General features: G+C 43.6%; 3 protein-coding genes and 1 long non-coding RNA gene across 9 annotated transcripts in view; 2 read left to right on the plus strand and 2 right to left on the minus strand.

The window, feature by feature from the left end:
• The first annotated feature begins 417 nt into the window (after positions 1 to 417).
• ZFAND2A (zinc finger AN1-type containing 2A) lies at positions 418 to 3,369 on the plus strand. Of its 2 annotated transcripts, XM_031606717.2 has the most exons (6): positions 418 to 569; positions 1,139 to 1,233; positions 1,810 to 1,935; positions 2,136 to 2,287; positions 2,821 to 2,910; positions 3,227 to 3,369. In XM_031606717.2, exons 1-6 carry the CDS (start codon positions 515 to 517, stop codon positions 3,234 to 3,236), a joined length of 528 nt encoding a protein of 175 aa, XP_031462577.2. In that variant the 5' UTR covers positions 418 to 514; the 3' UTR covers positions 3,237 to 3,369. The 2 variants fall into 2 exon arrangements, with proteins under 2 accessions (XP_031462577.2, XP_031462578.2); XM_031606718.2 differs by lacking the exons at positions 2,821 to 2,910; positions 3,227 to 3,369 and having other exon boundaries at positions 2,136 to 2,291.
• On the minus strand, positions 2,832 to 5,520 carry LOC116237508 (uncharacterized). The gene is made up of 3 exons (XR_004168749.2): positions 5,292 to 5,520; positions 4,276 to 4,351; positions 2,832 to 2,917 (listed from the first exon to the last, which is right to left on the minus strand). It is a non-coding gene; the product is annotated as an uncharacterized LOC116237508 (long non-coding RNA).
• A 122-nt stretch (positions 5,521 to 5,642) lies between these two features.
• Positions 5,643 to 26,641, plus strand: part of CHLSN (cholesin) — a 100,374-nt gene continuing 79,375 nt past the window's right edge. Inside the window, exons 1-2 of one of the 5 annotated variants that reach the window (XM_090151443.1) lie at positions 5,643 to 5,745; positions 7,240 to 7,369. In XM_090151443.1, the coding sequence (XP_090007569.1) occupies positions 5,717 to 5,745; positions 7,240 to 7,369 (159 nt within the window). In that variant the 5' untranslated portion in view covers positions 5,643 to 5,716. The other 4 variants (XM_031606762.2, XM_090151441.1, XM_090151440.1 and 1 more) reach the window with 4 other exon arrangements.
• On the minus strand, positions 15,913 to 23,246 carry GPER1 (G protein-coupled estrogen receptor 1). The gene is made up of 3 exons (XM_090151436.1): positions 23,035 to 23,246; positions 22,346 to 22,492; positions 15,913 to 21,081 (listed from the first exon to the last, which is right to left on the minus strand). The coding sequence occupies exon 3, from the start codon at positions 20,643 to 20,645 to the stop codon at positions 19,572 to 19,574; it is 1,074 nt and encodes a 357-aa protein (XP_090007562.1). The 5' UTR covers positions 20,646 to 21,081; positions 22,346 to 22,492; positions 23,035 to 23,246; the 3' UTR covers positions 15,913 to 19,571.

A 26,641-nucleotide genomic window follows, 5' to 3' on the forward strand; every position in this document is an offset into this window, starting at 1 on the left:
ATTTTGAGTCCAGGTGGGAAAATTAATCTACGTGGCAGAGCGGGGCGTGATGTCAGCGCACACACAGGAGTCACATGAGCGCCACGTGGCACTCTTGCAGTAACCAACATCACCAAGCCGGCATCCCCACCTCCACGCAAAGCGAACACAGTGCCACGCACCCAGCACGTGGAGCACGTCGAAATACCCCGTAGTCTCCTGTTGGAACCGCAGGGTCCGGCACCAACCCTGCTCCTGTTTGCGCCCCGCGCCCCATCTGCTCCGTCAGCGCCCCGCCGCCCTGGGCATGACTCAGCACTCCCGTCCCGGCAGCTGATTGGTCCTTCACCTAACGCGCAGCGCAGCCGGCGACGGAGGGAGGGGAACGCCATTGGTTCGCTCCTTCGTGACGTCATCGGGGGTGGCCGGGAGGGCGGGAGCGTGACTCAGCAGGCGGCGCGGGGCTGAATCAGCGGGAGCGCTTATAGAGCCGCGCCGCATTGTATTGCATTGCATTGCATCGCATCGCATCGACATGGAGCTGCCGTGGCTGGGCCGGCACTGCTCGGAGCGGACATGCAGACAGCTCGGTAAGGAGCCGGTGGGGGTGCGTTAGAAGGGGCTGTGCTGCTCTCACCTCCCCCCAGCTGCGATGGTCCCCACGCCGGGTGGGCGCTGCGTTCCCAGGGACCGAATGCTGTGCGCGGTGCCCTTCTGGTCGGTCTGACCCTGTCGGGGTGCGCTGGGTAGGAGCAGGTGTTGTGGCTTTTTATGTAGCACCCTGAATGCCCCTTAAATAGGAAGAATCGCTGAGGGCACAGTGTTTTGTTCTGAGATGTTGTTGATGAAATTAAGGAGCTCCTGCTTTCTAATGAATGGCTTCTGCTCTGGGCCCTGGCTTTGTATTTCGGCCTGTTTTATGACTAATGACTTGCTAAAAGTGTCCTGAGCTCCACGTGGCTTGTGCTTGGTCTGCCTGCATTAGACTGCCACTTAATCTTCTTTTCCCCTGTTTGTGGGGAATGACAAAACCCAGGTATCAACAGGAAGAGTTTAGGCAAAAACAATGCCTTGCTTTGTAATGTGCCTCCAGCACTACACTGTGAAGCACTCAGCTCTGCTCTATGAGAATCCATTTCTGTCTCTTTTCATCTCCCAGATTTCCTTCCTCTGAAATGTGACGCCTGTGGAGAAGTCTTCTGCAAGGACCACATCCGCTATGATGAGCACAGCTGTAGCTCTGCATACAAGAAAGTGAGTTCCTGTGTGAGTCAGTGAGTGCCACTGCAGGTCACCCAGTCATGCAGGAAGGCTGCTCTGAGCCTCCACCTGTGGTTTCTATGAAAGCAGGTGGAAGAGCCAAGAGGTATCAGCTAATGATACAGCTGGAATTCTGCTGTATCGAAGCACAGCCTTTCTGAGCTCATTACTAGATTGTCATTCTTCTCACTTGTTTTGCCTCTTCACAAAGAGAAGTGCTTGATACTCTCAGTAATGTAGTGTGGCCTAAGACTTACTGCAGAAGAAATAAATTGAGTAAGTGAGGGAGAACGCTGATCTCTGGCTGATACTTGACTGCATGTAGTGCTCAGTACTCCAGAATCATATTTAAAATGAATTTATTGGATATGCTGCTATAAACTCATTTGGCAAAGCACTTCTGGCTTTTGGATACAGGTTTACAACTGCCTTCCTAAAAATCCTCTTGAAGAGAATTAATGAATAGAACATAACATACTTATGAATGTACTTTCCATCACCCACGGGTAAGAGAAAGGGAAGGGCAAAGCAATAAGTGTCAGGCTTCTAATTGGTGTGGTGTGCTCTCAGAATGTGCAGGTTCCAGTGTGTCCACTCTGTAATGCACCTGTCCCTGTACAGAAGGGTGAAGTACCAGATATTGTGGTTGGAGCCCACATGGATAAGGACTGCAAATACAATCCAGCACAGCAAAAGGTATGGGAACTGCTGTTGGAATCTAAGCAGCTTTAATGCTTATCAAGCTAGGTCTTCTGAAAGCAGAGCATGTAGGAGCTGGCTGTTCAATCTCTGTTTTGAGGGCAATCCAGCATTCATGCTTCAGCCTGGTTGTTATCTGGGAAGCTGATCACAGAAAGCAAACAATCATTGTTAACTTCGTGTCCTCTGTTATCTAGATCTTTACAAACAAGTGCTTAAAGCCAGGCTGCAAAAGGAAAGAGATGATGAAAGTAGTTTGTGAGCAGTGTGGTGGCAACTTCTGCATAAAGCATCGGCATCCTCTGGATCATGACTGTAAAGCAGGCAGCCGCCCCATCTCCAAGGCTGGGTAAGCTGCAGCTGTGGTACTCAGAGCCCAGGCTGAAACTTCAGAGCTCACATCAGGGCTTGGTGGGGAGCTCAGACAAATAAGGAACGATGTGGACCACTGGTCACTTGAGTTAAATAGCCCTTAGTTCCTTTTTGGATCTTCGGCATAATTCTTGATAGTCTGAGTCAAGGAAAAAAGCTTCTCAAACAACTTCCTAAAACTCTCCCAAGCTTGCTTAACTTGATAGCATGACTTTTTTTTAAAAAGCCCTGAGAACAGGTGCTGTCTGTCTGAAGCACTGTTTGGGCTCTTGATCTAAATACTGGAATCCTAAAGCTTTGCACAGAACCTTGAAGTAACTGGGAATAAAATCCATAGCTTCCTAACCTAATTTTGAACTTAAAACATCTCTTGCAGGCAGACAAGACATCCTTGTTCTGTGTAGTAGGAGTATAAAATTTATGTGTCAGATGCAGATAATTAAACTGGATGGAAGAGTGAGGCTGAAGGTGTGTATAAGTGGTGCTGAGCCTGGCTGTGTTTCTTTGTAGGTATGCAGCTCTGATGCGAGCCTCTCAAACTGCCTTCAAATCAACAGGAGCAATTGCAGTGCCATCTAATGGGAACCTTCAGCACAACAGGTATAAGCTGTGGAATGAGGAAAAGATGAATGAGATTTATAAAATACTTCTATGTCAACACAGCATAGCAGTGCTGCTGTCACACACTGAGCTGCTGCAGGGTCACAGAGTTGCTCATTGGGCCAGCAGATTGTTTCCCATTGGCTCAGAATGAGGCTTTTGGTTCAGTTTTGGGGAGCTGGTGCTTCATCTGAATGCTGAAAAGCACAGTGAGCCTCTGAATGAATGGCCTGAGGCCTTCCCTGCTATGGTGTATCTCCTTGTGACTGCAGGTTTTAGTGGTGTGGCTCTTACAGTGCATTCTTATGTCTTTCAGGTGCAGATGATAGAGGCTTTTCACATCTGGATCAAACCTTTGTCTACTTTTAAGTTAATCTCATCTGAAGCTCTTTTCTATGCGAGTAATTTATTTTGTGTATAATCTCTTAGCCTTTCAATAAACTGTCACCCTTTCTAAGACTTTGTTTCTTTCATGATATTACAGCTTTTCTTCTAGGAAAAATCGTTGAGGAAATGATGGTAAGAAAGCTAAGATTAAGTTGAAACACAGCCAGCTTTGTTTAGGTCAAGCAAGGCTAAACTGAGTATCTCCTAAGATGGAAGTCTGAAATACAGGCTGCTGACATAGCTCTCAGTCCTTTTGGAAATCAATTGGCACACAATGCAGCGTTCTGCTTGACAAACAACATCTATCAGTGCAAAGCTAGTATTCTATAATGTCTCTCGGTTTCTGGATGTTGTTTGGAGTACTTGATTTATAAAGCCATATTCAGTTTTCCTGGGCCCTCCCTAAGCAATTCAGTGAAAGGATAGTGCTCACAAAGGCATGCACAACATAATTCTTCATAATTTATTGCCCCCTAGGTAGGAATGTAGAATGGTATGGGTGTTTCCTTGTGGCTGGGGCAAAGAGGGAAGCAAAATAGCTATTAAGTGTTTCTTGTTGCATATAATGAGGCCAAAATGCAGCATTGTTTATGGAGCTTACTCTTGCTTTCTTCCTGAAAGGCTTAAACAAAGGCATAATGGATATGTGACATCTATTATCTTCATCAGCTGTATTACCTAAAGGCTCTGCTCTTTAAAGTGCAGGAACATCCAGCTGCTTAGCTTGGGGCCTGAAGTATTGCAGCTTGATGAAATGGAAATGTGCTGTTAATGAACAGTGCTAATTCCCCAGCTGCGATCTAAGTAGACCTCTCATCCAACTAATTGTGAGAAAAATGCCAAAGCTTACTGATGATGTCAGGGGGTTAAGACCTCAATTTCATGTGTCATTGGAGCTATTCCTCTGCACTCTGGGGCCGGTAGGCTGGAGCCTTGGCTTAGGACTAACTGAAGGGTAATTGCAGTCCCTCAAATCACCTGCAGCTATGAGCTTCCAATGCCATTCTGCTGAGGTGGGAGGAATAGTGTAGCAGAAAATGTTGCATTCCTTGACCTGGGAAAAATAATCGTTGATAATTCAGTAGGAGATGAGAGCACAACTGCAGTTAATGCATATACATTCAACCTTGGAGTCTGCCATGTTTGTGTGTAGATTATGGTGTGCTGCTTCTCTCTTTTTGGAAAGCCTCCTTAGAGTATGAATGCTGTCTAAAGGGAAAGTGTGCCTTTATGGTTCCTTGTACGAAAGCTGTGTATGTGGCCAAGGTATCGAATACGTAGCCAAGGCTTTTTGTCAGAAAGGGCAGAGATAAGGTGATTTCTTGGAAACGTGGAACAATAAATGAGTGTGCTAGCTCCGTTCACATCTTACCTAGTGGGATTTCATCTCATACAGTGACGTGTGTTTTTTGGAGAACGATTAAAGCCCTGCAGAGCTTTAGGCTGGCCAAATAGAATACGTGAAGCCGGGCGGTACGAGTTACCGCCGCTAATTCCAGGCAGCCTAATTTTATGCAATCGTGAGGTCCAAATTGTCATCGGCCGATGCCTGTAATACCGCTTTTAACCACAGGGTGGCGCAATAGAACGCGTAATAAAATCTGCTGCTGCGGCGGCTCAGCACAGAGCGCGCTTCTATCCGCGATAGAACAAAAGCTGACAGGACAGCTCTGATTTTAGACAGCGCCCCCTGCCGGCCTTCCGCTGCGCTCAGCCACGGCACCGCGCTGCTCGTAGGACTTGGTAATCCCTGTAATGCTGCACGGGGCTGGCGCTGTGCCCCGGCAGGGGAGGGGGCTGCGGGGGGAGCAGCAGCGAGCACTGGCCGGGTTCGCGTGCTGTGAGGTGGGAAGGACGTGAGGGCGTTGCTGAGGAGCGTGAAGCTTTGCCTCCTCCCGTAGGTAAGGTGATGCCGGGAGGCGTTGCCTCCAGCCCACAAGGAATCGCTCCGGTGACGCGTTTGGTTTCCGTAACTGTCCCTGCCCGTAAATTACCACGGAGATGTTTGTGCGTGCGGCATTTACAGCAATGGGCATTGGCACGCTCCAGGAAGCCCTGCCCCGGGAGGTGTTTCCTATCCGCCCACAATAGCTGCGTAGGCTCCGGGTAGGTGCCGAGCACGGCGGCCTTCACCCGGGCAACGGCGGGCGGGGCGAGCGCTGCGCCCCCCCACGTGGAGGCGGCCGGCCGGCCGCGCGGAGCAGCTCGGCGCGGGAAGATGACGTCACAGCTGCCCTCCGCGAGCCGGCCGGGCTCCCAGCATGCGCGCTCTGAGTGGGCGTTCTACACCGGAACTCCGATTCCTATTGGTCGCTCCTAAGATTGGCACGCCGGGAGCCAACCGGATGCTCCGATTCCCTCACCTCAGCCAATGGGAGAGAAGGGGCGGGCCGCGGCGCCAAGCGTGAGGCTCAGTTAAATGTGCGGAGGAGGCGGGCCCGGGAAAAGGTGCGTGGCGGCGTGCGGGGACGCGGCCGTGCGGCGCCTTGGGCCCTCCTTACGCGTATCCGTGGCGGGTGCGGGGCCCTGAGGCCTCTCTCTGCCTCGCCGCAGGTGCGGGGCTGCCGTGTGGCGTTCCGCTCGTGTCGGTGTGGCGGGGAAGCGGAGCCGCGGGGGCTCCGCCGATGTGTGGGGATTGGCGCGCGCTGCGCGAGCGGAGGGGCGCGCGGTGCGACGGCACGTGGGGGGTTGGGGGGGGGGGGGAAGTCACGTGGTGCCGCCGGCCGGGCACGAGAGTGCTCCGAAAGTAGTGCCTCCTAGTGCTCTGTGCGGAAATGGAGACGGACGCGAGGAGTGCCGTAGTGCTGCTGGATTAGAGCGAGTTCTCAGCTACGGAACGCTGTGTGCCAGCACCTGCAGCGCTGTAGCAGAAATGCTGAGTCATGGCTTGAGGCAGTGATGGAACAGCTGGTGGGAAGGCAGGGCCGGCACAGGGGGGCTCAGGTGCATGCAGTGCAGTGCAGCTGTGTGAGCAGAGGGATCCAGCCCTCATGTAACGGCTGGCAGTGGAGGTGAGGGCATCCCTGCCTACCTGAGGCCTCCTTTCTTTTATTTCCGTGCCCATGACTGCTGTGTTTGAGCAAACCCTCACTTGCTGAAGCCTGGGCCCTTGATGCTCTGCTCTCACTGTTGCACTTGCCATCGTGTTACAGCCACCATGAGCTGTGCACTTTCACCGCCACTGAACGAGAGCCTGCATGCCGTGCTTGTAGGAAATCTACACCAATGTAGGCATCACCACTGCAGAAACACACCGCCCACCTCCTGGCTGTGCTCACACCCACTGTGCGGTGTCCACAAACATCAGTGATCGTTAACAAGTGCCATTTCTTCTATGTGAAGGGATTAAGAGAGGTACCTTTGCTTCGTATTCACTTCCATGTCAGGTGGTCCCTCTGCTGCCATCAGTCACCCAGCAGTAAAATCTCGTGGGATCTTGGTGGGAAGGTTCAGCTTTTACTGCCATCCCACCAACATCCATGTCTGATATTGTGGGCCAACGTAACAAAATAGGAGGCGTTACTTTCAGAGCAGCCCTTGTGTGCCTTGCCACCTGTAGGCAGCACAGTGCTACTGACCTGCCTCCCAGTGCAGCACAGCTCTGCTGACCTGCTGCTGAGTGCAGCATAGCCTGCAGGCAGCACTGCATCAGCTGTGGGTGTTGGGCTCTCACAGAGCACAGTAGCCATGGAGTTACAAGGGAGTGATATTCTGGTTTTGCAGCAGCTGAACTAGATTGTATTCTGAGAGGAAAAAGCTGAAAACATCCCCGAGTTAATTGAAGTTCAGTGCAAACGAGCATTTTCCTAGTCAAGATATAATTCTTGTATAGTGTAGACTCTGTGTATGAAGCCTGTACGTTTAAGATTAAAAAAAAGCCTACAAAATTAAGAGTTGTAATGGTGGTTTGATAGTTGGTAATTACGTAATATTCTACTTCAGAATGGCAAAGAAGAATATACAAACCAAAGAAATGAAAGAAGAGAAGAGAAAAAAGCTAAAGCAACGTGTGACCCAAAAGGGAGAGCTGGAGTCAGAAACTGAACCAAAGAAAAAGAAACGAAGTCTCCAGGTAGGTCATCTCGGTTTTCACTGTTTAATTCAGTGCAGTGTGGATAGATTGTTACCTGTGGTGTTGCACAGCAGTCTGAGTACCCCTGTGATTCAGTTGCAGTGGTCCCTTATATGGTACACCTGGAGTGAAAGTGAAAAAGAGAGGATAAATTGAGCAAACATCTTGGGGTGTGTCTGATCATTTGGTGTAGTTGGAGCAGTCAGAGTCTCTGGTCTGAATGCTTTTATGAAAGACAAAGGATGTGGGTGAGAGGGGAACCCAATGGCTCTGATCAGCTGTCGTATGGCAGTGGAGGCATAGCTGAAGCCTTCATGTGATTCTGAGTGGTTGGAAAAGCATAAAGATTTTTTTCATGGAAATTCTGTTGGTATTTGTACAGAATGTCAAATGGCCAGAAGGTGTCAGCAGTCTCTTTGTGTAATGGAATATTTGATGAATTGATTTTATGATAATGAGACTAACAATATTGAGATGTTAAGTGGAAACTAAAGGGTGTCCGCTTTTTTTCTGATGGAAATGGTGCATAAGCAAGGTGACTTAATTCAGTTCTTCCACGTGCTTAACGTGGAACATGGATCAAAGCAATGAAAGTGGTTTGATGATATAACAAAGTGAAGAATGAAAGGTGAAGTTCTTTTACTTAGGAATCGTCAGGGTGGTGATGAGCCGTGGTCTTACAGAACACAGTTACCTGACATAAATCTGAGAGCTGCATGTCGCTGTCAATTACCATGAGATGTGTGTTTCAATGGAGATCATAACTAGAATCTAGCACTACTTATTGCTGTGCTTTACCTAAGCATACTGGCAGTAAAACTTCTTTCTGAGAACCTTTGCTTGTGTGCAGATACAGATGTCTGCAGTTGTTGTGAACCATGAGAAAAGCCAACCTGTGAGCAGCAGCTGTTTGGAGCTCTGTAAATACCTGTGGTTTTGAACACAGCAGGAATGTGCTGAAGTAAGGAAAGAGTGCACCTTTGTCTATTTCAAAGTAAAATGGCAAGTCTCTTATTTGTAGCTTCATAAAAGGAAATGTTTCTCCTTCTCTTTGTAAGATGTGCGTTAGAGACTTCAGATTCCTAGTAATATAATTCAGTAATATAGTAATATAATTTGTGAGAAAATAATTTTCCAGGCTAAGAAGTGTGAAATAGAAAGACAAAATTAAGATGATGTTGTCTGATCTTTCTTTTTGGACCACCTGGTCAGCTCATAGGAGGCCTGGATCAGCTCTTATTGTCCTTGCAGGCTATGGGACAGTGAAAGAGAGAGCAAATATGAAATGGAAAGCAGGCTCCTTAGTGCTGTTAGGGAACATGGCTAGGCACAGCATTCTTAGGACTATAAATGTTGGTGTCAGTGGGTGGCTTAAACATGTATCTGGTGTTAGTTTTAGGGAATGCCATATAAGGTCTATGAGAAGCCATTTTTTGGCATCGGCTTTATAAACTATAACTGTTGATAGTAGGAAAGTGTAAGTTAGTAGACCACATTTTTTATTTGGAATGGCTGGCAAGGATGAAAAACATCAGGCAGATCTTAAGCAATTTTACTGCAGAAATGGTCAATGAGTGTCAGCTGTATCCCACTTTGACTGCTGCTTGTGTGCACTCCCAGCTTAGTGTGAAATACACAGTTAAGTCACAGTGGCGTTGTGCTTTAAAATGCTTTGGCAATCAGACCTTGTCAGTGTGCAAGATATAGCTGAAAACAAGTTAAATTTGCTGTGCATATACAGAAAGGTGAGAAGGAGCTCTCGAGAGAAGAAAGCTGCAGAGTGCTGGGCTCTGGTAGCTGCATGGAACAAAGACAACGGCTGAGAATGTTCTGCTGCTTTAAAGTAAGCTTAACTTCTGATAGACCTGCAGAAATCGCTGAAGTATGACAGCTGGATTCTGATTCCGTGCTGGATTCTGTGCTGTGGTGGACTTCTAATGCAGCAACTGAAGTAAAGAGAACTTTTTTTTTGGTGTTCTTAATGCAAGAATTGGTAGGTTCCAGTTCCTGCTGAAGAGTCTCATGTGATGGAAGTAGGTCAGAAGATAGCAGCACGCTGCTTGTGGTGGGGGAGTTTTCACTGGGTCATTAAGTCACTTTTCTTTCCCATGATTTACTTTTTTTCCTATTCTGTTAAAGCACTTTCAGTCTGCAAAGTGGAAAATGTAAATCTCTAAATGATTTTGGTACAGAGCTGCAGGCAGGCACGTTGGAATCTGTCTTAAGTGATGGAATTTATTACACATTGATTATTCCTTCGTGGAATTTATTTCAGAAATTTTCAGCAGCCTGAGATGAAAGCATTTTTCCTTGGAACAGCTTGGCCTTTTGGAGTAATCTTGATGTCTTATTGATTTTCATCTTCTCGGTTTCTTTTCTTTACGTTGAATAGCAGTGAGTGATTCGGGTACAACAGAAATGTTTCTCTGAATGATCTCAGAACCACGTGGCTCTGCATGCCAAATTCGAGTGGGGCTGAGCAATGCAAGTTTTTAGATTGAATTTACCTTTTTTTTTTTTTACTGATTTTCGTAACATTGCTGTTTTATTGAGCTACTTGGCAATAAAACCCACGTGTCTTTAACATTGATTTTTAAAATGCCTGGGCATTAGTGTCTGTGTTTTTAATGATTTTGTAGCTTACCAACACAGTCTTACATTAATCCATACTATAATTGGAGATTATATTGTCACATAATATAGGCATAAAGAAAAGAAATTTGAAGTACGCCTTCTAGACTGGTGGTCTGGAGCTAAATACTGGCTTCTTAAAGAAAAGCTTTCTGATGGGCCTTGTGTGTGACAAATGAGTTTTGTCTCAGTTCCATGGCAAGAATATTCGTGGTATTGCTATCAGTCGTGTTGAAGTAACAGAAGCATTGGCAGTGCTTGTTTGCAGTCACTCGTGCCTTGCTTCTGTTTATGGATTTCTTCACCCTTCAGATTTCAGCTGCCTCAGTGCTATGGAAGCTTACTGAAAAGCAGAACTGACGTTTAGAATGTTGTAGGCAAGGAACGTGGTGCAGTGATGGCTTTGGTTGTGAAGGCTGTTGGAGTTTGTGCTGAGAACGACCTCACTGTACCAAAGGGTCTTTTAACCTTGGGATATAAGGGCTGCATCCTGTTCCTCCAGTGCTGTTCTCAGAGCTGCAGGCTTCCTGCAGAACAGCAAGAAATTCTTCCAGAGTTGAACATCTATTAAGCAAGAGACTCAAAATTGATAATCCATAGAAAACAACGTTAATTTCCTCTTCCTTCCCAATTTAGTCTAGCAAATGTTGTAACTTCAAGGAAAATTGAGTAAGAGCCAGTCAGGTCATTATAAATCAAATCCTGTTGTTTGTGGTTGAAGGGTATTTTGTGTAATGCTCATGCAGCACGAGTTCTTGTCTGTTCCTTGTCATCTTCAGCAGCGCTGGTGGTTGGAGGAGGAGGAATCAACATTTTCCCCAGATAAAGGCAAAATCAGTGGGAAAGGAATTTAATTTTTGAGATTCCATACAGGCAGTACAAACAATGGCAAATAAACAAGTAGCTCAGAGCATTTCTTTAATCAGAGGGCTGCTGTGCAGGTGCCCAAACAGTGAGCTCTGTTTGCTAAATGGAAAATGGCAAACTTAGTAGGGAAAGTGTTTTTCTCTTCAGCCTTTTGGGGATTGTGATAAAGACCAACAAGGAGTTACTAAACTCATCCTGCAGCAAAGCCAACCACAAAAAGTGATTCTTTAAAATCATTGTTTTGTGTACAGCGGTGGAAAACCCCCCACAAACCACAGTGTTTCAGCTGTGGAGGTGAACAATTTTGGTGTTTGGTGGAATACTTAGGAGTGCTACTTTGATACGATCTCTAATGCTGCTTGTAATCAGGTAACTGGGGGAGTAATATGAATGGTTAGTGAACGCAAACCAGTCATTTGTGGTGTAAGATCTATCAAGCAGATACTGTAAAGCTCTCATTGGGAAGTGTATTTCTTTCTTTGGCAGCCCACTGATTCATGCTAAATCCTGTTGCTAGAACAAAGAGCTGCAGATGGTTTGCAAACGAAGTCTATGAGTCCTGTCTTGTTACTTTGATTTATTTATTGATTCATTTTGAATGATGTGAAGCCTTTCGTGTAACCACCCAAATAAGCTGTGTTTTCCACCCTGAGCTGCGTTGTGAAGTTGCACCTAAGTGCATGTCCTCCTGCATTTGTACAGTTTTGCTTTACTAACTTAATCCTGCGTGCTATGCTTAATGTTATCCGTGCAGTAATTTTAAAGAAATATTTAGAGAACTGGTCTTCCATATTGGGGAAAAAATAAAGGGATAATAAATTACTGAAGAATTCTTTTTTTTTTTTTTAGCCTTTTAGGAGGCTAAACCTCCTAAAGTGAGAATCTTGTAGTGTTTCCTGACCACGCAGCTTGCATTTCTGATGTGCAAATAGAGCTGTGTGTGTGTGTTATGAAGAGAAGATGACACAATCTTTCATCCCTGCCTCGATGCAGGGGTGCACCAGCAGTTGTTTTGTTGGGAGGGATAACTCCTGTGAATTAATCTCCCTTCTGGTGATAAGGAGGGGAAGATAGCTCCTTCTCAACGCAAACTTCAACGTCAGTAGGGATATGAATGAACTTTCGTTAGCCTGCTGGGCTTGGCCAGTCTGCAATGGGCCCATTTCTCTCTCCTTTGGCCTACCTTTCTGCTGGTTGCTGGTTTCAGTCATTCTCTGCCTTGCTCCAAGGCCTGCCTGCTGGCCCTGAGCTTCTGCCTGCTGCTCCACAGGACAGCCCTTTGATTGCTGAAAGCAATTACCGAACTGGGAGCCCATTTGTGACTTGCTGTGTGGGATCCTACGTGTTTTGTCTGCTTTCTTAATATCTATGCGATGATATTCAAATTAAGGGAATAAAAAAACAAACTCAGAGGGCAGCTGCTTATGGGACAGAGCTATTTGCTTCCTGCTAACACTTCTTACTTAGAATATCGGTAGAGTTGGTACAAATTATTTGATTGAATTAACCGCGTGTTTATTTATCTTTTAAAAGAAGTAAATTTTTTTGTCACACCACATCGTGTTTGTAGGGAATACGAGGCCTTCTGTAAACAAACATGTCTAAGAAGGTACAAAATAATGTCTGAAATACGGATATGCATAGATTAGGCAGAATAATTTCACATTCCTTTGAAAATTATTTTTGTAATGGTACGAGTAGATTTCCCAGGAAAGAGTGTTCACAGCTGGGAAAACAGTTGCTGCTTTGAAGATGGTTTTCCCAGGCGAAAGGCTCACGTCCCCAACTGTGTTTGGGATAAACAATGCGTGGTGCATTTCTTACTTTGGTTTAAAGGAATTGTGCATTTTTCAGCACATACTAACCAGCAAGAGTGCTGTGCTCTCTCTGGGTATTTGCGTTAACCTGTATACGTTCAAATTTAGTTCTTTACTTTTCCTCATACCCAGGAATGGAGGTGATGGGAGTTCAGTGGTGAAACACAACTGCTCCTGGTTTGCCACGAAGAGGGGAAATTCTTTCTCTTCTTGGAGCACAACTGACATTTCCTTTCAGCTCTCGCTCTTTACTCAGTGGTGAGAACTTTCCTTGACTGTTCTTGCTAGGCTTCCAATATAAATCTTTGCTTTCATGACTTAGCTGCACGTATTTTCAGGAAACTGGAGCTCAACACAGGGTTCCCACTGATGGCTGAAGCTTCTGTGGATGCTGAGAGTCAGGGAGGTCGGGAGCAGGGGCAGGTGATAGTGTGTGCCACCCAACTCCACTCAATTGAGGACACTGCTGTCGTGCCTTTGTCAACTGTGGTTTTGTTTACTCATTCTCTGTTTCTGGTTCTAGTTCATCATAGAGTGAAAACTGCTCGAAAAGGCCTGAATTACCTAATATAAAAGATTAGGTCCCAATCCTCAGAAATAAGTAGATGTTCAGCAAGAATAAAATACATCTGATTATACATGTGTGAATTCTCAAAACATTCTACTTGGCAACAAGTTACACCGTAAGCTTAAAAGGATAAATGTTTACTACGTATTGCTCTTGACAGGGCTGGGGGCATGGAGTGTGTGCCCTGTACTGCAGACTGAGTCCTGTGCATCTGCTCCTTCCTCCTGATTGCTTCTGGGTACAGTTTTATAAATGTTAATTTATCTAAAAAAGAAAAAAGACGCAGACTTGAATGCTTAAAGTAAGGTCACTGTTAAAATCAGCAGCTTTCCCAGAATGACAGAATTGACAGAATGCTGCTGCTTTTGAAATCGAAATGGGCATAATGAGAATTTTTATGAAATACTAATTATTTGATGGAGTCTATTGTACAACACAAAGCCTTTCTGAGTAGATAGGGGCAGCAATGGCTAATTCTGCAGTATGGATGAGGAACTGGCATTCTTTCACCAGGGTTTTCCTCTTCCAAAATGCCCTTTGCATTTAGAGGCAATATTGAGAGCCACGTGAAAGAGCAGTGTATGTTTATATATGTTAATTGATAAATCGCAGTATAGATAACATGGCTCTTGTGTGTTAGATCAAAGCCACGTAGATGAATAAATTCTTATAAAATGCTTGTGTTACATCCAGAAAGTAATTAGAACAGAAAATTGATCTTTGGACTTGTAGAAGCTGCCTGAAGTGTTGCGTGTACAAGCATGAAGGTATTTGACAGGAGAGCCTCTTACCTAAAGAACCAGACCCTGTCTTTGAATGCATTTCCCTACTTCTAATTGAATCCCACTAGAGTTCTGTAGGACATGAAGCAGATGATCATCATAGAATGTTTTATTGAATTTTCAGCATTACCTTAATAATTTGCATCTGTAAGGCAGGCTTTGCAAACAGCAAACGTACAGGGGGGAAGATGGAGAGCTCTACCCTTACACCCTTTCTGTTTGAAGCACATCAGAACCATTCAGAGAATGTGCCAAAGAGTTAGAGCTGCATCATCTGAAACGGAGCATGGAGTTTATATGAATGCATGCAAGGAAGATGCATGTTTTTAATAACTGTTGTTCTATTCTACTTTTATATTCTGACATAGCTAATCATAAATTTAAGCAATTTGTGTTTTATATTCTGAAGGCTTTATTTTAATAACCATGTGTTCTTATTTCATGATTAGGGTTAGTGAACTATCTTCATTTAAAATGTATTCCCTCTTTACAAAGAGTGGTCTGGATTAAGTCATGCTCTAGTTTGGGTTTACAGTAGCGATGGCCAGCTGTCCCAAACCTGTTGGTCATACAGTAGCACCTTCTGGCCAAGAGCTGAAAGGCTTTACCCTGTAGCAGGGAGAGTTGAGTGGAGCAGAAATCTCACAGGGACTAGGGGCAGGCATGCCAAGGATGCTCACACAGTCCCTGTTGTGGGCTGAGCACATGCTTAGCTTCTGTGCCATCTGCTCTCAGTGTCAGCAGCTCCCAGCCTGCAGGTCTGCACTTGTGATCCATGGCACCTCTGCAGTGCCACATCACCACCTCTTCTGCACCACAGTAAGGAAATAGCTCATCACTTGTCTTGCTGTTCTAAGAGTGTTCAGCTTTTAATGATATCAGAAGTAATTCTTCTGAACTCGTGTCTTTGAAAGCCAAGAAAGCTTCTAAATTAAGTTCTTGCAGGTATCGCTGTCTGCATCTCCCTTCTGTCTTGTTGCCCAGCCCACAGATTGATGTTTGGAGCATGGGACAACACTGAGAGAGATCTTTCTTGGGTTTCTCCCCATTTGCAGTTGTAACTGAATAGTGGCACACAAGAGTTAAATAGTTGCTGTAGTCAGGTAAGGCTATTTCTCTTCAGTTCTGAATGGAAGAGAATGAATAGAAGAAAATCTCATTTGCCATTATATTTCTGTTTCTATTGAGAGAATATCCAGTAACGGAAATGTTGCTGTGGTTGAGGCAGAAGGCATCCATCTCTGCTGCTATTAAACAACCAGTGAACTCCTGTCAGAATAGCCTTCATGCCATGGCTAGGGATAATTTAACAGTACCCCAATATTTTCCCCATTTCTCTATTATGCCTTTGTTACAGAGTATTTCTGAAGTCCTTCCAGAAAACATTCGTTGCGCAGTTTGAAAAGATTTTAAGCCTTTGGAATGATTTTGCTTGCAGGTAAAGCATGGAGATTTCTAAACAAAGTCATTGCTTTTGAATAGCTTGTCCTGCTGCATTACATCTTACTCAGGGTGTGTGCATTCAAAAATGTTGGGGTTTCTTTGTAATGAATAACTCAGTGGTTTGTGAACTTAGGACTTACAAATTTGTGTATATTTGTGGAAGACAGTGCTTGAGTGATTTGGAAAAACAAGTTGAAAACTTGGCTTGGTTTTATCACTGGAGTTAAATGACTTTGGATCCTTCCTAAACACACAGGCTGCTTGATGAGGCTGAGACAAGCATCTCGAAATCTGTTGCAGTGCAGTGAACTGTGTGATGTAAATAACCAAGGCAGCACGCGAGATGCTGAGTGAAAGGCAGTGAGCTGATCCTGCAGGGCCCGAGGTCCTGAGAAGGCACTGCTTTCTTGTTGTCAGCTTGGGTGGCTGGCTCAATCTGCAGCTGTTCCTTCTTGGCTCCTGGCTGTATCACACTGCTGTGTGATGGAATGGAAGTCCAAAAGGAAGCTAAAAGACAAGGGCTAAAACTTCCATGTATTGTATATCAGTGGAGAATAAATAGTTTGGAAAATACCATTTTTCCAATGGTAGGGAAGACATCAAAATTATAAACGTGCTCAGAGTTTCAAATCCAGTGTCTGTACAATGTAGCACATGGCACGGGTCACTGCCTGTCACTGTGTACCTCTGTGACAACAGAGCTTAAGAGTATACAGTCAAGGTGGTCTGCACACACATCTTAAAAATGGCTTGTTTCCTATCATGTGTTTCTGCAGATGAAACATTAAGGGCAAAAAAAAAAAAAAAAAAAGATAAAATGCATTTCTGAAGTGGAAATGTTTATTGGAGACATGCTTAATAAACAGAATGTAATAATAATAATAATAGCTTAACCTAAACAGTCTGAACGAGAAATGTCTGTGTCTGGCTGTGGAGCGATGGGCTGCTGGAAGTGTAATTGGTAACATGAGAGTAAACTTGTGTTGCAGAGAGATAATTTGATTGATTGAATTCAACCATGAATTGAGCTCTGTGCTCTTCTTTGTTGGAAGTCCCAAACAGCTGTGTGGTGCTCTGAACGAGTGGGGAAAGGCTTTTGGGTTGGAAGGGAAGGGTAGTGTCCCCTCAATTCAAATCACACCCCTGTTTTCAAGCAAAATCAAGTGAATTCATTGATCCATCTTCATGAATAGCTAATAACATTCAAACCTGTCTTCTGTGTGTGCATTTGTTTCTCCTTTTTATGTAGAAATAAGTTCAGATGGAATTAAAGCATGTTCAAGGTTGAATTCTGTGTACTTTCACCTCCTGTAAACCACATTTTGACACAGAAGGTAGCAGTCCTCACCACTCAGAGTTATCCAGGTGACCTCCTCCCTTTTGCAGTCTTAATGAACAGCTGGTAAAGTACAGCAATTGATGACATTAGGGCAATAGAAGAAGAGGTGGTATTTTTTTTTTCAGTTAAAAGACAATTGTGTTTTAAGATTTTTGCTTTTTGCTTTTTGAATTTGCTTTGTAGCAGCTGTTCCCTTTTGAATGGATGGGTAAAGCATTTTTGGATGCAAGCCTTTGGTTTTTTTGTGGACCAGAAGGGGAAAGGAAGGGGCTGTTTTTCTCTGCATCTCGTCTGTCCCATGCAGAATCTGGGGTTGTTTGACCCACTGACTCGAATTCCTTGCCACATGCATTCACATCTTCAATGCTTTACATGAATTAAACAAACTTCATCTCGAGTCCGACCGTCTCTGCTTTTCATGCCTGCACGACCACCGTGTAGTAAATCTCAAACTGTTGAAAGGATGCAGTGAAAGCAACTTTGTGATTAAGTTACACATTAAGAAAAAAAAACCACCACCAACTTCTGAGAAGAGGTGTCATTTTTTCACCTGGGACAACACTTGTCGTTTATTTACAATAGCATGTTTAAATTTAGTCATTTCAGGTACAGCTCATAAACCTGAAGCAAAATACCAACAGCAGGAAGCTCCTCTGGTAGCTCAGGTGTGTGATGTGCTTTTAGACATATAATGGGATGTTGGGTGGAGGAATCCTGTTCAGGAAACTGTCTTGCTGCAACCCCAGAGAAGTTGGTTTATTCATGGCAAGTGCTGGGATTACCCAAAGCTGATATGCTGTGCTGGGGCTGTGTGCTTACTTGTTGGAAATGCATTGCTGGAAGTGTGATCTGTTCCTTTGTTTGTGCTCTTTGAAAGAGCTGTCTGTCAGAGGGGTGGTTAATGTGCACTGGGACTGGGATGATTGTGGTTAATTCCAATCATGAAAGTAATGAGGGAAAATGGACATATGTATCATCTTGGAGTAGCATGAGATTTGCTGCTCTGTGTTGTCAAGAAGCTTCTATACAGAAAAAGCACGGCAGTGCTTGTATCTTTCAAAGAGAAAATATAATTAGTGCTCTACAAGAAAGATGGGAGTAAATGGGAATTTCTCCTTAGCTGATGATTAACAGTCCCTTGGAAATGGTCAGCTGCTGGGCAAACTCCTCTCTGCTGTTCCTATTTCAGTGTTTCAGGAACATCCAGCTAGTTCGAATGCAGCATCATCTTGAGGCCTCTCTGCACATAGGTCAAACCTTTTGTGGCTACAACTTCACTAGGAAACTGACTATTTCGTGAGAAATATGAGTGCATTCACCATTTCCTTTGTTGCTTAATACTTTACTCGTTGTTTTAAGTGTCTACATTTTAAAACTTTAGTGTGCTAATTGGCTCATCTGTGACGTTTGAAAATGGGGCACATCATCACATTCTCTGGAGTTCTGGTGCTCTACTTGGTGAGCAGAGATGGAATTAGTTTGTGTATTTCAGAGCTGCACTGGGTGATGGTTTAATGACCCTCTGCACAAATCTCTAGGAACTTTATGGCTTTCTCAGGGGAAGTTCAGCAGTAACCTGCACTAAGCATCATCCAGATTTAAAACCCACTTATTTTCTAAAGGAAATTAGAAGCTGTTGTTTTCTAGCATGTGGTGCTAACATTTGTTTTCTTGGCATTGTTTGTCTTCAAATGAACAAAGCGACCAACATTCAGCTTAAGGTTCCCAAGACCTGTGGTTTCTGGGGATGGGTGGGCAGGGCACAAAGTGCAGACCTGGTGTGTTCACCTTTGCAGAAGTTCTTCTTAAAAAAAAAAAAAAAAAAAAAAAAAAGGAAAAGGGGTCTTTTCATTTTTATAAGCAATTCTTGCACTCTTTTTCAGAATGTGACTTCTTTAAAGCCACAGCATGTTGTTCCTACTGTCTGAATGGGTCTGCTAAGTGGAGACAGATCTTATATGACTTCTGTTTGAGTCTGAAGGGAGATGTGGATGCACGTATATATGTGCTTGCTTTTTTGACAAAAAGCCCAATTATATCCATCCTGAGAAATGCTGTCCCGGGGAATCCTCAGAAGAGCAAAGCTTTACATTTTGCTGCAGTTAAGTTCTTTGACATGAACCATATAGTGACAGGTGATTACAGGTTTGATCAAGTGCTGATGTGTACAGCAGATTAGATTTATGAGACGAAAACTCATCGCCATTTGAGATTATATTAAGATCAGAAGAAGTTAATTGTGGAAGACATGCTGGAATACAATGACAATAATACTATATAGTTCTCAAAAGCAAAGTCATTTAACTTAACACATTTGGGTAAAAATCACTGTTTTCTGTATCTCCATATCAACGTGTTATAATGATTTTCCCCCACTCTTACTGCAGTTTGGTTGTTTAAGTGGAAGTACCTTCTATACACCAGCAAAACAACATCTCCGATAACCAAGTTAAATCTGGAGTCTTCCTAGCTTGATAAATTTTTCTTCTATATTATCATTCATGCATGTATTATATAAAATAAAGCTCCTTCAGTGCTCAGCTTTTAATAATCCTGCTCTTAATTAAATATAAATCTGACTATAGCATATTCCTCTACATTAAAGTTGTCATAAAACCTGAATATAAACCTTCTGTACTCAGTAGGGCAGTGCAATATATACACAGGCGGGCACGCTTTTTGCTGTTAGTAGTAAGCATTTTGTTCACTATTTGCACAGCTTCACAGTCAGACGTTCTGCACAACAGCCCCTAAATCAGACCTCAGATTGCTCATTACTGTCGGGGATGACAGACGTCAGGGCAGCCTGGCAGAACCGATGTAACGTGGACATCTTGGTTTTCTGTTCAATGTACAGTCGCAGTTTGTCTCTGAAGGTTTCCCCCAGGAAACTGTAAATTAAAGGGTTCAAACAGCTGTTGGAGAAAGCTGCGAGGTTCACAATGTGTCCTGTTAAGGGGTAGTCGTGTCTGAAAGACGGGCTGCTTGACGAGGCGGGCTCACTTTTCTTTTGTAGAAGCTGGACGCTAATGAAGACGTTTTCAGGGAGCCAGCAGATAAAGAAAACCAGGACCACGACGAATATCATTCGAAGAGCCTTCTGTCGGCGCAGGCGGAGGCTCCTGTGCTTGTGTGCTTTTATAAGAACTCGAACGATTAACGAGTAACAAAGGCCGATGATCACAAAGGGGATGATGAACCCCAGGGTTATTTCTAGCCACTGGATTTCTTTTACATCTGCAAAACAAAAGTAGACCTCTCCGGTGTGTTGTAAGTGCACAGCCGTGAATGGCACCAGTGCTGCGGAAATAGATGCCATCCATATGAGACCACAGCTCAGCCTGGCGTGTTGCATAGTGCGAAATAGGTTGGACCTCATTACTTTTGCCAGTGCTATGTATCTGTCAAAACTCATCCACGTCAGAAAGAAAATGCTGCTATACATGTTGATCTGAAGGAACAGAGACATAAAGGTGCATATAATAGTGATATCGTAATACTTCTCGTCAAGATTAAAAACCTCAATGAGAGAATCAGCAACTAAGATGAGATCGGCCACCGCGAGGTTGATGAAGTAAAGGTCTGGGATAGTCATCTTCTCACGAAAGCTTATGTTTACAACCAGAATCAGAATGTTTCCTACAAAACCGATGGGAAAAAGGAATATTGTGTAAAGACACGATAAGAAAAGCCCAATAACGTATTGTTGGTGTTCTGATTTGTCTGCTAATCTAGAAGACAGGCTCTCGTTACACAGATGCGATCCATTGAGGTTGAAAGTTGTGCTGTTACATATGACAGGTGGGACTGAGGCAGGGTAGGTTTCCATGGTTAAAATACCTGCCTGAAAGATAACAGCACTCACAGTTTGGTAGTAATGCCAAAAAGATGAGGTTCTGGGGTGTTTTCAAAGCAGTGAGTTGGAAGCATTTTGATTGGAATGGAAGAAAGCCCACACTTATAAATAGGAAATTCAAATTCTTTAGAAGCCAAATTAATTAGACTTGAAATTGACTGAAATATAACAGTACAAGAAGTGCATTTCTTTCTTCCTTGTTTTCTTACAAGACGCTATATGCATTGCAGATGAGAGCACTTGCAGTTCCTATATGCTGTGAGATCACGTCGGGATCTTTTTACCATAATGGTACTTGGATCATTTCAACGAAAGGTTCTCATCAGCAGCTCTCCTTTGTGCAGGTCGGAAGATGGCAGAAATCTAGCTCCATTTGTGTTCTGTTAATACTCAGTGCACATCCTTGGACCTGCAATTTGCAAATGGAAAGCTGTTAATCTAATACTGCAGCGTTCTGCCATGCACAATGTGCTGCTTCTCACTTCAGACGTGCAGCTGAGGCTGTAGGAGGTGTCGGGTAGGAATGGATGTACAACGGTTCCGTTAAAAGGATTCCAATTAGCTGGAGATGATATTGTGTTGTGAGGGTAGGTCTGTTAGAGCATTATAAATCGTAAACGATTCAGTATTGGAATATGTGGAAATACAGAAATCAAATGGGAGAATTTGGCCTAATGAAGAGAGTCTATAAATATAAAGTTTATATTGCATATGGGTATGGTGTGTGTGTGTGTGTGTTCAGTTCATCAGCAGCTCTTAAGCTTATTAAGTAGGAGAGTCTGGCTGAAAAAGCAGCGGAGACAAACAGCAGTTGGTTCCTATTGCTTTCAGAGGGAAGGAAATGCAGACTTTAGAAATGAAGGTAGCATAAGCAGCACATGGATCTACACCAACATCAGTTTGTTTTTCTTTGCAATTAATTATGCTACATTGATTTCTGGAAGGGAGTGAAAACATTGGTAATCCTGTTTGTTTCCTTACGAACACTGAATGCTGTGGACTCGGAGCATTGCTGGAAGTTTATTAAAATAAAATGCTAAACAAATAGCATGGAAATGGTAATCCAGGATAGCTTGTGTTAAATGTTAAATATTTTGAATTGCTTTAATCTTCATCCTACCAACAAAACTGGTAAAACTGTGCTCGGTTCCACGTTTTAATGATTTCAAGTAGCGCTGATGCACAGAAGGAGCAAACCATGAATGGAGAAGGAGCCTTACAGTATTTGTAGTCAGAAAGGCACGTCTCAGTTTGCTTAAATGTATTCATTTTGTTAGAAGTAGCCAGCAGATACTTGAATCAAAACAAGGTTTTACTTCCCAGTGAGAGCTGTAAGAACGCTGTCACTTTGCTGTGCTTTGAAGCGTTTTCATAATGTAAATCTGCGTGCTAAAATATCCATGTGAAATTACATGTATTTGAAGAAGGTTTGGTGTTTGTTTCAAGCAGATACCAGTGAGGCACGAACCACTGTCTTTCATGTAACACCCTTTTATCTTTGAGTAAGGCAGTAAAATGCTGTAAATAAAAGGGAGGTTAAGTTATGAGTCAAAGCAATTGATTCTACATGGCAGCCCTGTGCTCAGGCTTCAGTAAAGTCTGAGAGCCCACCAAAACCCAAGCTACTGCAAACGTTACAGGTAACCACAGACTGTGAAACACTTCATTTTTACCTTAATTCCATTTTTCCAGAGCTGGTTTTCCTGCAGACAGCAGAAGGCTGCTTCTCGCTCAGGTACTCACTTAATGGATGTGTCAACTTCCACTGCCGTGCCAGGATAAACTTGCCTTTAGGTGTGCAGAGCTGCAGGGGATGTCACCTGTTGACTATTCAGCAGTGAAAACATCATTTCAAAGTCCATCCTGTTTTGAAATGCCTTAAATAAAGGATAGTTTATGACAGCAAAATGCAGATCTTGCTGCACGTCCTTGGCAATAAAACAAGCTTTATAGATTCCCAGGGTTGTTCTAATTTGTGTTCAAAGTGCTGCTGAACAGCCTCATAGGGCTGGAATTAACCCTGTTTCTGCTGGTTTCTTTTTTGCTGGATCTACTCACGCGGCTGCTGTCTCTTATTTGTCACTTTTCTGTTGCGTACGGCTCCTTTTGCTCTCCTTTTGCCTTCAGCATTTTTGCAGGCAGGGAAGTGTATTCAAACCTAGAGCTCAGCTGATCAATTAGTAAGAGATTCATTTGCAAGTCGCAACTGAGCCAATTTTACACACACACAAAGCAACGATTTCTGATATACAAGGTATTCTTAAACCCCCAGGACAGTTTAGAGGAAAATATTGGATGGAGTGAAAGTTAGCAGCTAAGAAAGGTCATTTGCTAAACTGGTGTTACAAATCTGCTTTCCTACCTGCAAGTCAGTCCTGTGTTGTCTGTATGTTTACATTTTCAGGTGTGTGTTGTCATCTTGGTAGAATCCTTCTGCTCAAAGGCCCTCGGATGAAATAGGCTTCTTTGCAGTGAACGTGGAGCAGCAGTGAGCGTGGAGTCCAGCATGAAAAGCAGCAGTAGTGCAGGTGGAGTTTTGCATTTCATCTGTAGGGGAGAAGAAGCGCTCTGACATTTCAGAAACACCACCTACTGGTGGCTCCAGTTCTTAAGGCTGAAAGGAAATGTATTTTTCTCCTGAAAGAGCGATTTTGTCTTTGCTCAGTTAACTTTTGAAGATGATATCAACCTGCTAACTTAACGCTAAGTGTCATTAATGGGCAGGCCGTATTCGATGCGATGTTCCACCGCTATTAAAAAATAAATTGGAGCTCAGCATTAGGATTGCAAGAAATCGGTGCTGTCGGTTCAGAAGCGTGAAGTTAGCGTGTCGTTGTTCCTGCACTGTGATGTTTGTGAATGGTTTGGGAGTGCATTACTGCTTAGCTGAAGAGAATGTGCACACAGATGGGTTTCTGGAGCCTTCCTGATGGGGAAATGGGGACAGAGGGCCTAAGAGTGCTTTGCTTTGAGAAGTGCACAGCTACGGTTGGGTTATAGGACTGTCGTGTTAGAAAGTCTTGTGATGCCAGCTTTGAAGGGCTGTTTTTCCTCTGTTCTAAGGGCAGGATTATAAAGAGTCTTTTTGTGGTTTGTGGATCATGTGGTTTTGTCTGCTTAGTTCTGTCCTTCAGAACTTGCACTGGTCTCATAAGGGCCAGCAGGAGTTGTGTTTCCTTTTACTCCTAGAGGTGGCTTCTGGGCGTTCGTGTTTGTTCTGCTGGGGTCCTGCTCCAGCAATCAGCTGCTCTGTCTGCGCCTGGTTTTCTAGCTGCGAGCATCAGCTGCTTTGCTATCAGAATGTATAATGCTGTTATCGGTGCTTATTTTCTTGTTTGAATTTGTGACAAGAAATATGTCCTTCTGCCATGCTTCAAGTGTAGGTAGGAAATTTCCCTCTGAAAAAGCCCTGAAGTAGCTGTTTCTCCTGCTAGGAGAGCTAAGAAGCACAAGAAGAGGCCACATCTAATATGATTACATTGTAATTAGTGACTTCTGTGTTTCAGTAAATATTTTATGAGATGGTCATGTGAATTCTCTGAATTTTGTTTCCTAAAACAAATGACAGCATCTCCAGGCTCTTGTTTATGCAATCAGGTTATTGTTATTGATTAATCTATCTTAATCAGCACTTCCCTATTGGAAAGGGTCACAAAGTGCTTAAAACAAATTTTAACAGCTGCTGAATACCTCATTCCCTTTTCCTCCATCATTTGCTGATATCCCATAGGACTTGATAACGAGTGCCTCCATGATCTGTATATTGAACTGAATTGTGACAGTATTACAGCCCTGCCTGTTGTGCCTTATTGCAACTGCTGCTGAGAACAAGCATAGAAGCAACTGGTGTGCTAGCCTTCCTGCCATGTCCTACTGCAGTAATCCAGCCTTTAGTGTTTTTCCTGGCAGCTGTTTTTAAATCCGTAGTAGTCAACTTCTTAAATGCTGTATATGCCTCAATAAACACATCTGGCGCTGCACTGTGTTGAAGGAGCACTGGTGTGATTGTGATGTGCTGGGGTGTACAAGAGGCTTGGAGTGGAGGATAATATAGGCTGCTGTAGGTAATTGAGCAAGAGTCAGCATAGGACTGGTGTGTTACCAAAGGACTGTGATAGTAGAGGAAGAACAAAGTGGGAGGTGAGTAGAGGAGGAACAGATGCTGCTGTAAAGTTCAAGTTCTGCATGCAGATGGCACTTCCCCTCCAGAACTGCCTTGTCATTCCGTTAGCATGAACAGCACCTGTGTGACCTTATCCATCTCCTGAGTGACATCTCCTGCCTGGAGCTGTTACCCTCCTCTGGAGTACCTCTGTATTTTATCCTGTCCAGTCACAGGATCGCTACTTTTATTGCATGTAATCAAGCATAGTTTGGGTTGGAACAAATGATTGTGTTCTGTGCCTGCAGAAAACCTTGCCTAGAGTGTGTTTGTTTGTTTAGCCTTTTTAGTTGCCAATTATTCTGAGAATGCATTTTTCTTACTAAAAATATATGTTTTTAAAGTTCGGCCTTTGCAGGGACAGCACCTGTACCCATTCAAACTGTTTGGTAGAATCCTTTTGTTTTTCTGGCTCTGTATATTGCAAAACACTTCGAAGAGAGGAGAAACACATCCAAATTTTATGTAATTGGACCAGATGATGATGTAAAATTGGAGGATGTCATCATGGCACTTCAGTCTCCTCCAAATGTGATAAAATAGAATTCACAAAGCAGCTGTCCTTTCTGACTCCAGCAGTTGAGTCTGGCAGTCCTTCCTGGGCACTTTGCCTCTCCAGTTGTCCAAATGAAAGGATTTCGTAGTTGTCACTAATTAATCCTAAATGAAAGAATAAGGATTACAGTACTATAGAGGCAAAACACATTCTTTCATACCAGGCGTTTAGTGAATCAACTGTTTGTGCAAAGTGTATGGTGTAAAAGTTACACAGCATACTTGTTGTGACTAAATTGCTTGAGCTTTCACCTTTCTGAGACCTGCAGCTACCTCAGAGTCAACACAAATGATGCTGGAGCCTTTTCTGGGTCTATAAGTTTGCAATTCAAATGCTTTTGAGGCTGGCCTTAGCAATACAAATAGGGATGTAGCAGCAGAAGTTATGATTCAGCTGTGCAAATCCTGTCTCTCTTTAGCTCAGATGTTGTTTTGCAATGGGACCAGATCAGATTGGAGCCAGCTGGTTCAGGAAAGATGAGTCTTTAGTCTCTACATATTCTTTTCCACAGCATGTTACCCATTCAGAAATGCATGCTTACACTTCAGCAGCCTGCTCATTTCTCTTAGTTTTTGGAATTGAAGGGTTTTTTTTTTCATCTAAGCTGGTTTTAGATGTGTATGTTATCAGAACAGAAATAAAGCATTCTTTGAAATTTCCAATATATGGCATTGGTTATTTTTGACAGCATGACTACAAAAATATCTGTGCTGTGTTTCTTCTGGAAGGTACTGCTCAGAATTGGGAGAAGCCTGGAAGAAAGTGGGCAGCAAAGCTGTTTCTGGTACGGATGGGAAAAAAAAATCAGAGTAGGCAGATTTAATTTTGTTCTAAAAAGAAAAATGCACTTCAGTTTATTAATCATTTAAAATTAATCACTGTTAATCTAAGCCAAAGCTGCTCTTCTACCTCAAATTTGTATGCTTTATAATGGCTTTTTGGGACTAATTCTGTCCAATTCATATTGCAGATAGAGGCATCTACCCTCATATTCTAGTTGAATCAAAAGTAGATCTCCTCTAGCACTACATGTTCATTGTCCTGAATTTTAATGGCAATTCTGTGTAACTTTATCAAGAACGATTTAACAAAACATTTCTGTATTGCTATAAATTGCATTAATGAGAGCTTGGATTTTTGTTTCGCCTTTCAACCTCTTCTCTCCTGATTCCTTTTGTTTTCTGCCTTTCAGTTAGTCTTTTTCCTGTATGCAGACATTCTGACAATATAACCAGCCATGCAGAAAATACT

The sequence above is a fragment of the Phasianus colchicus genome, chromosome 16 (genome assembly GCF_987193195.1).
Source record: "Phasianus colchicus chromosome 16, bPhaCol1.hap1.1, whole genome shotgun sequence".
Taxonomy (NCBI): Eukaryota; Metazoa; Chordata; class Aves; order Galliformes; family Phasianidae; genus Phasianus; species Phasianus colchicus.

Bases quoted from the DNA above. Each gene is read 5' to 3' on its own strand.
- ZFAND2A (XM_031606717.2), top strand. From the start codon at position 515: ATGGAGCTGCCGTGGCTGGGCCGGCACTGCTCGGAGCGGACATGCAGA. The intron at 1,936-2,135 runs GTATGGGAACTG...TCTGTTATCTAG, and splicing joins ACAATCCAGCACAGCAAAAG to ATCTTTACAAACAAGTGCTT. The intron at 2,288-2,820 runs GTAAGCTGCAGC...GTTTCTTTGTAG, and splicing joins CGCCCCATCTCCAAGGCTGG to GTATGCAGCTCTGATGCGAG.
- GPER1 (XM_090151436.1), bottom strand. From the start codon at position 20,645: ATGGAAACCTACCCTGCCTCAGTCCCACCTGTCATATGTAACAGCACA.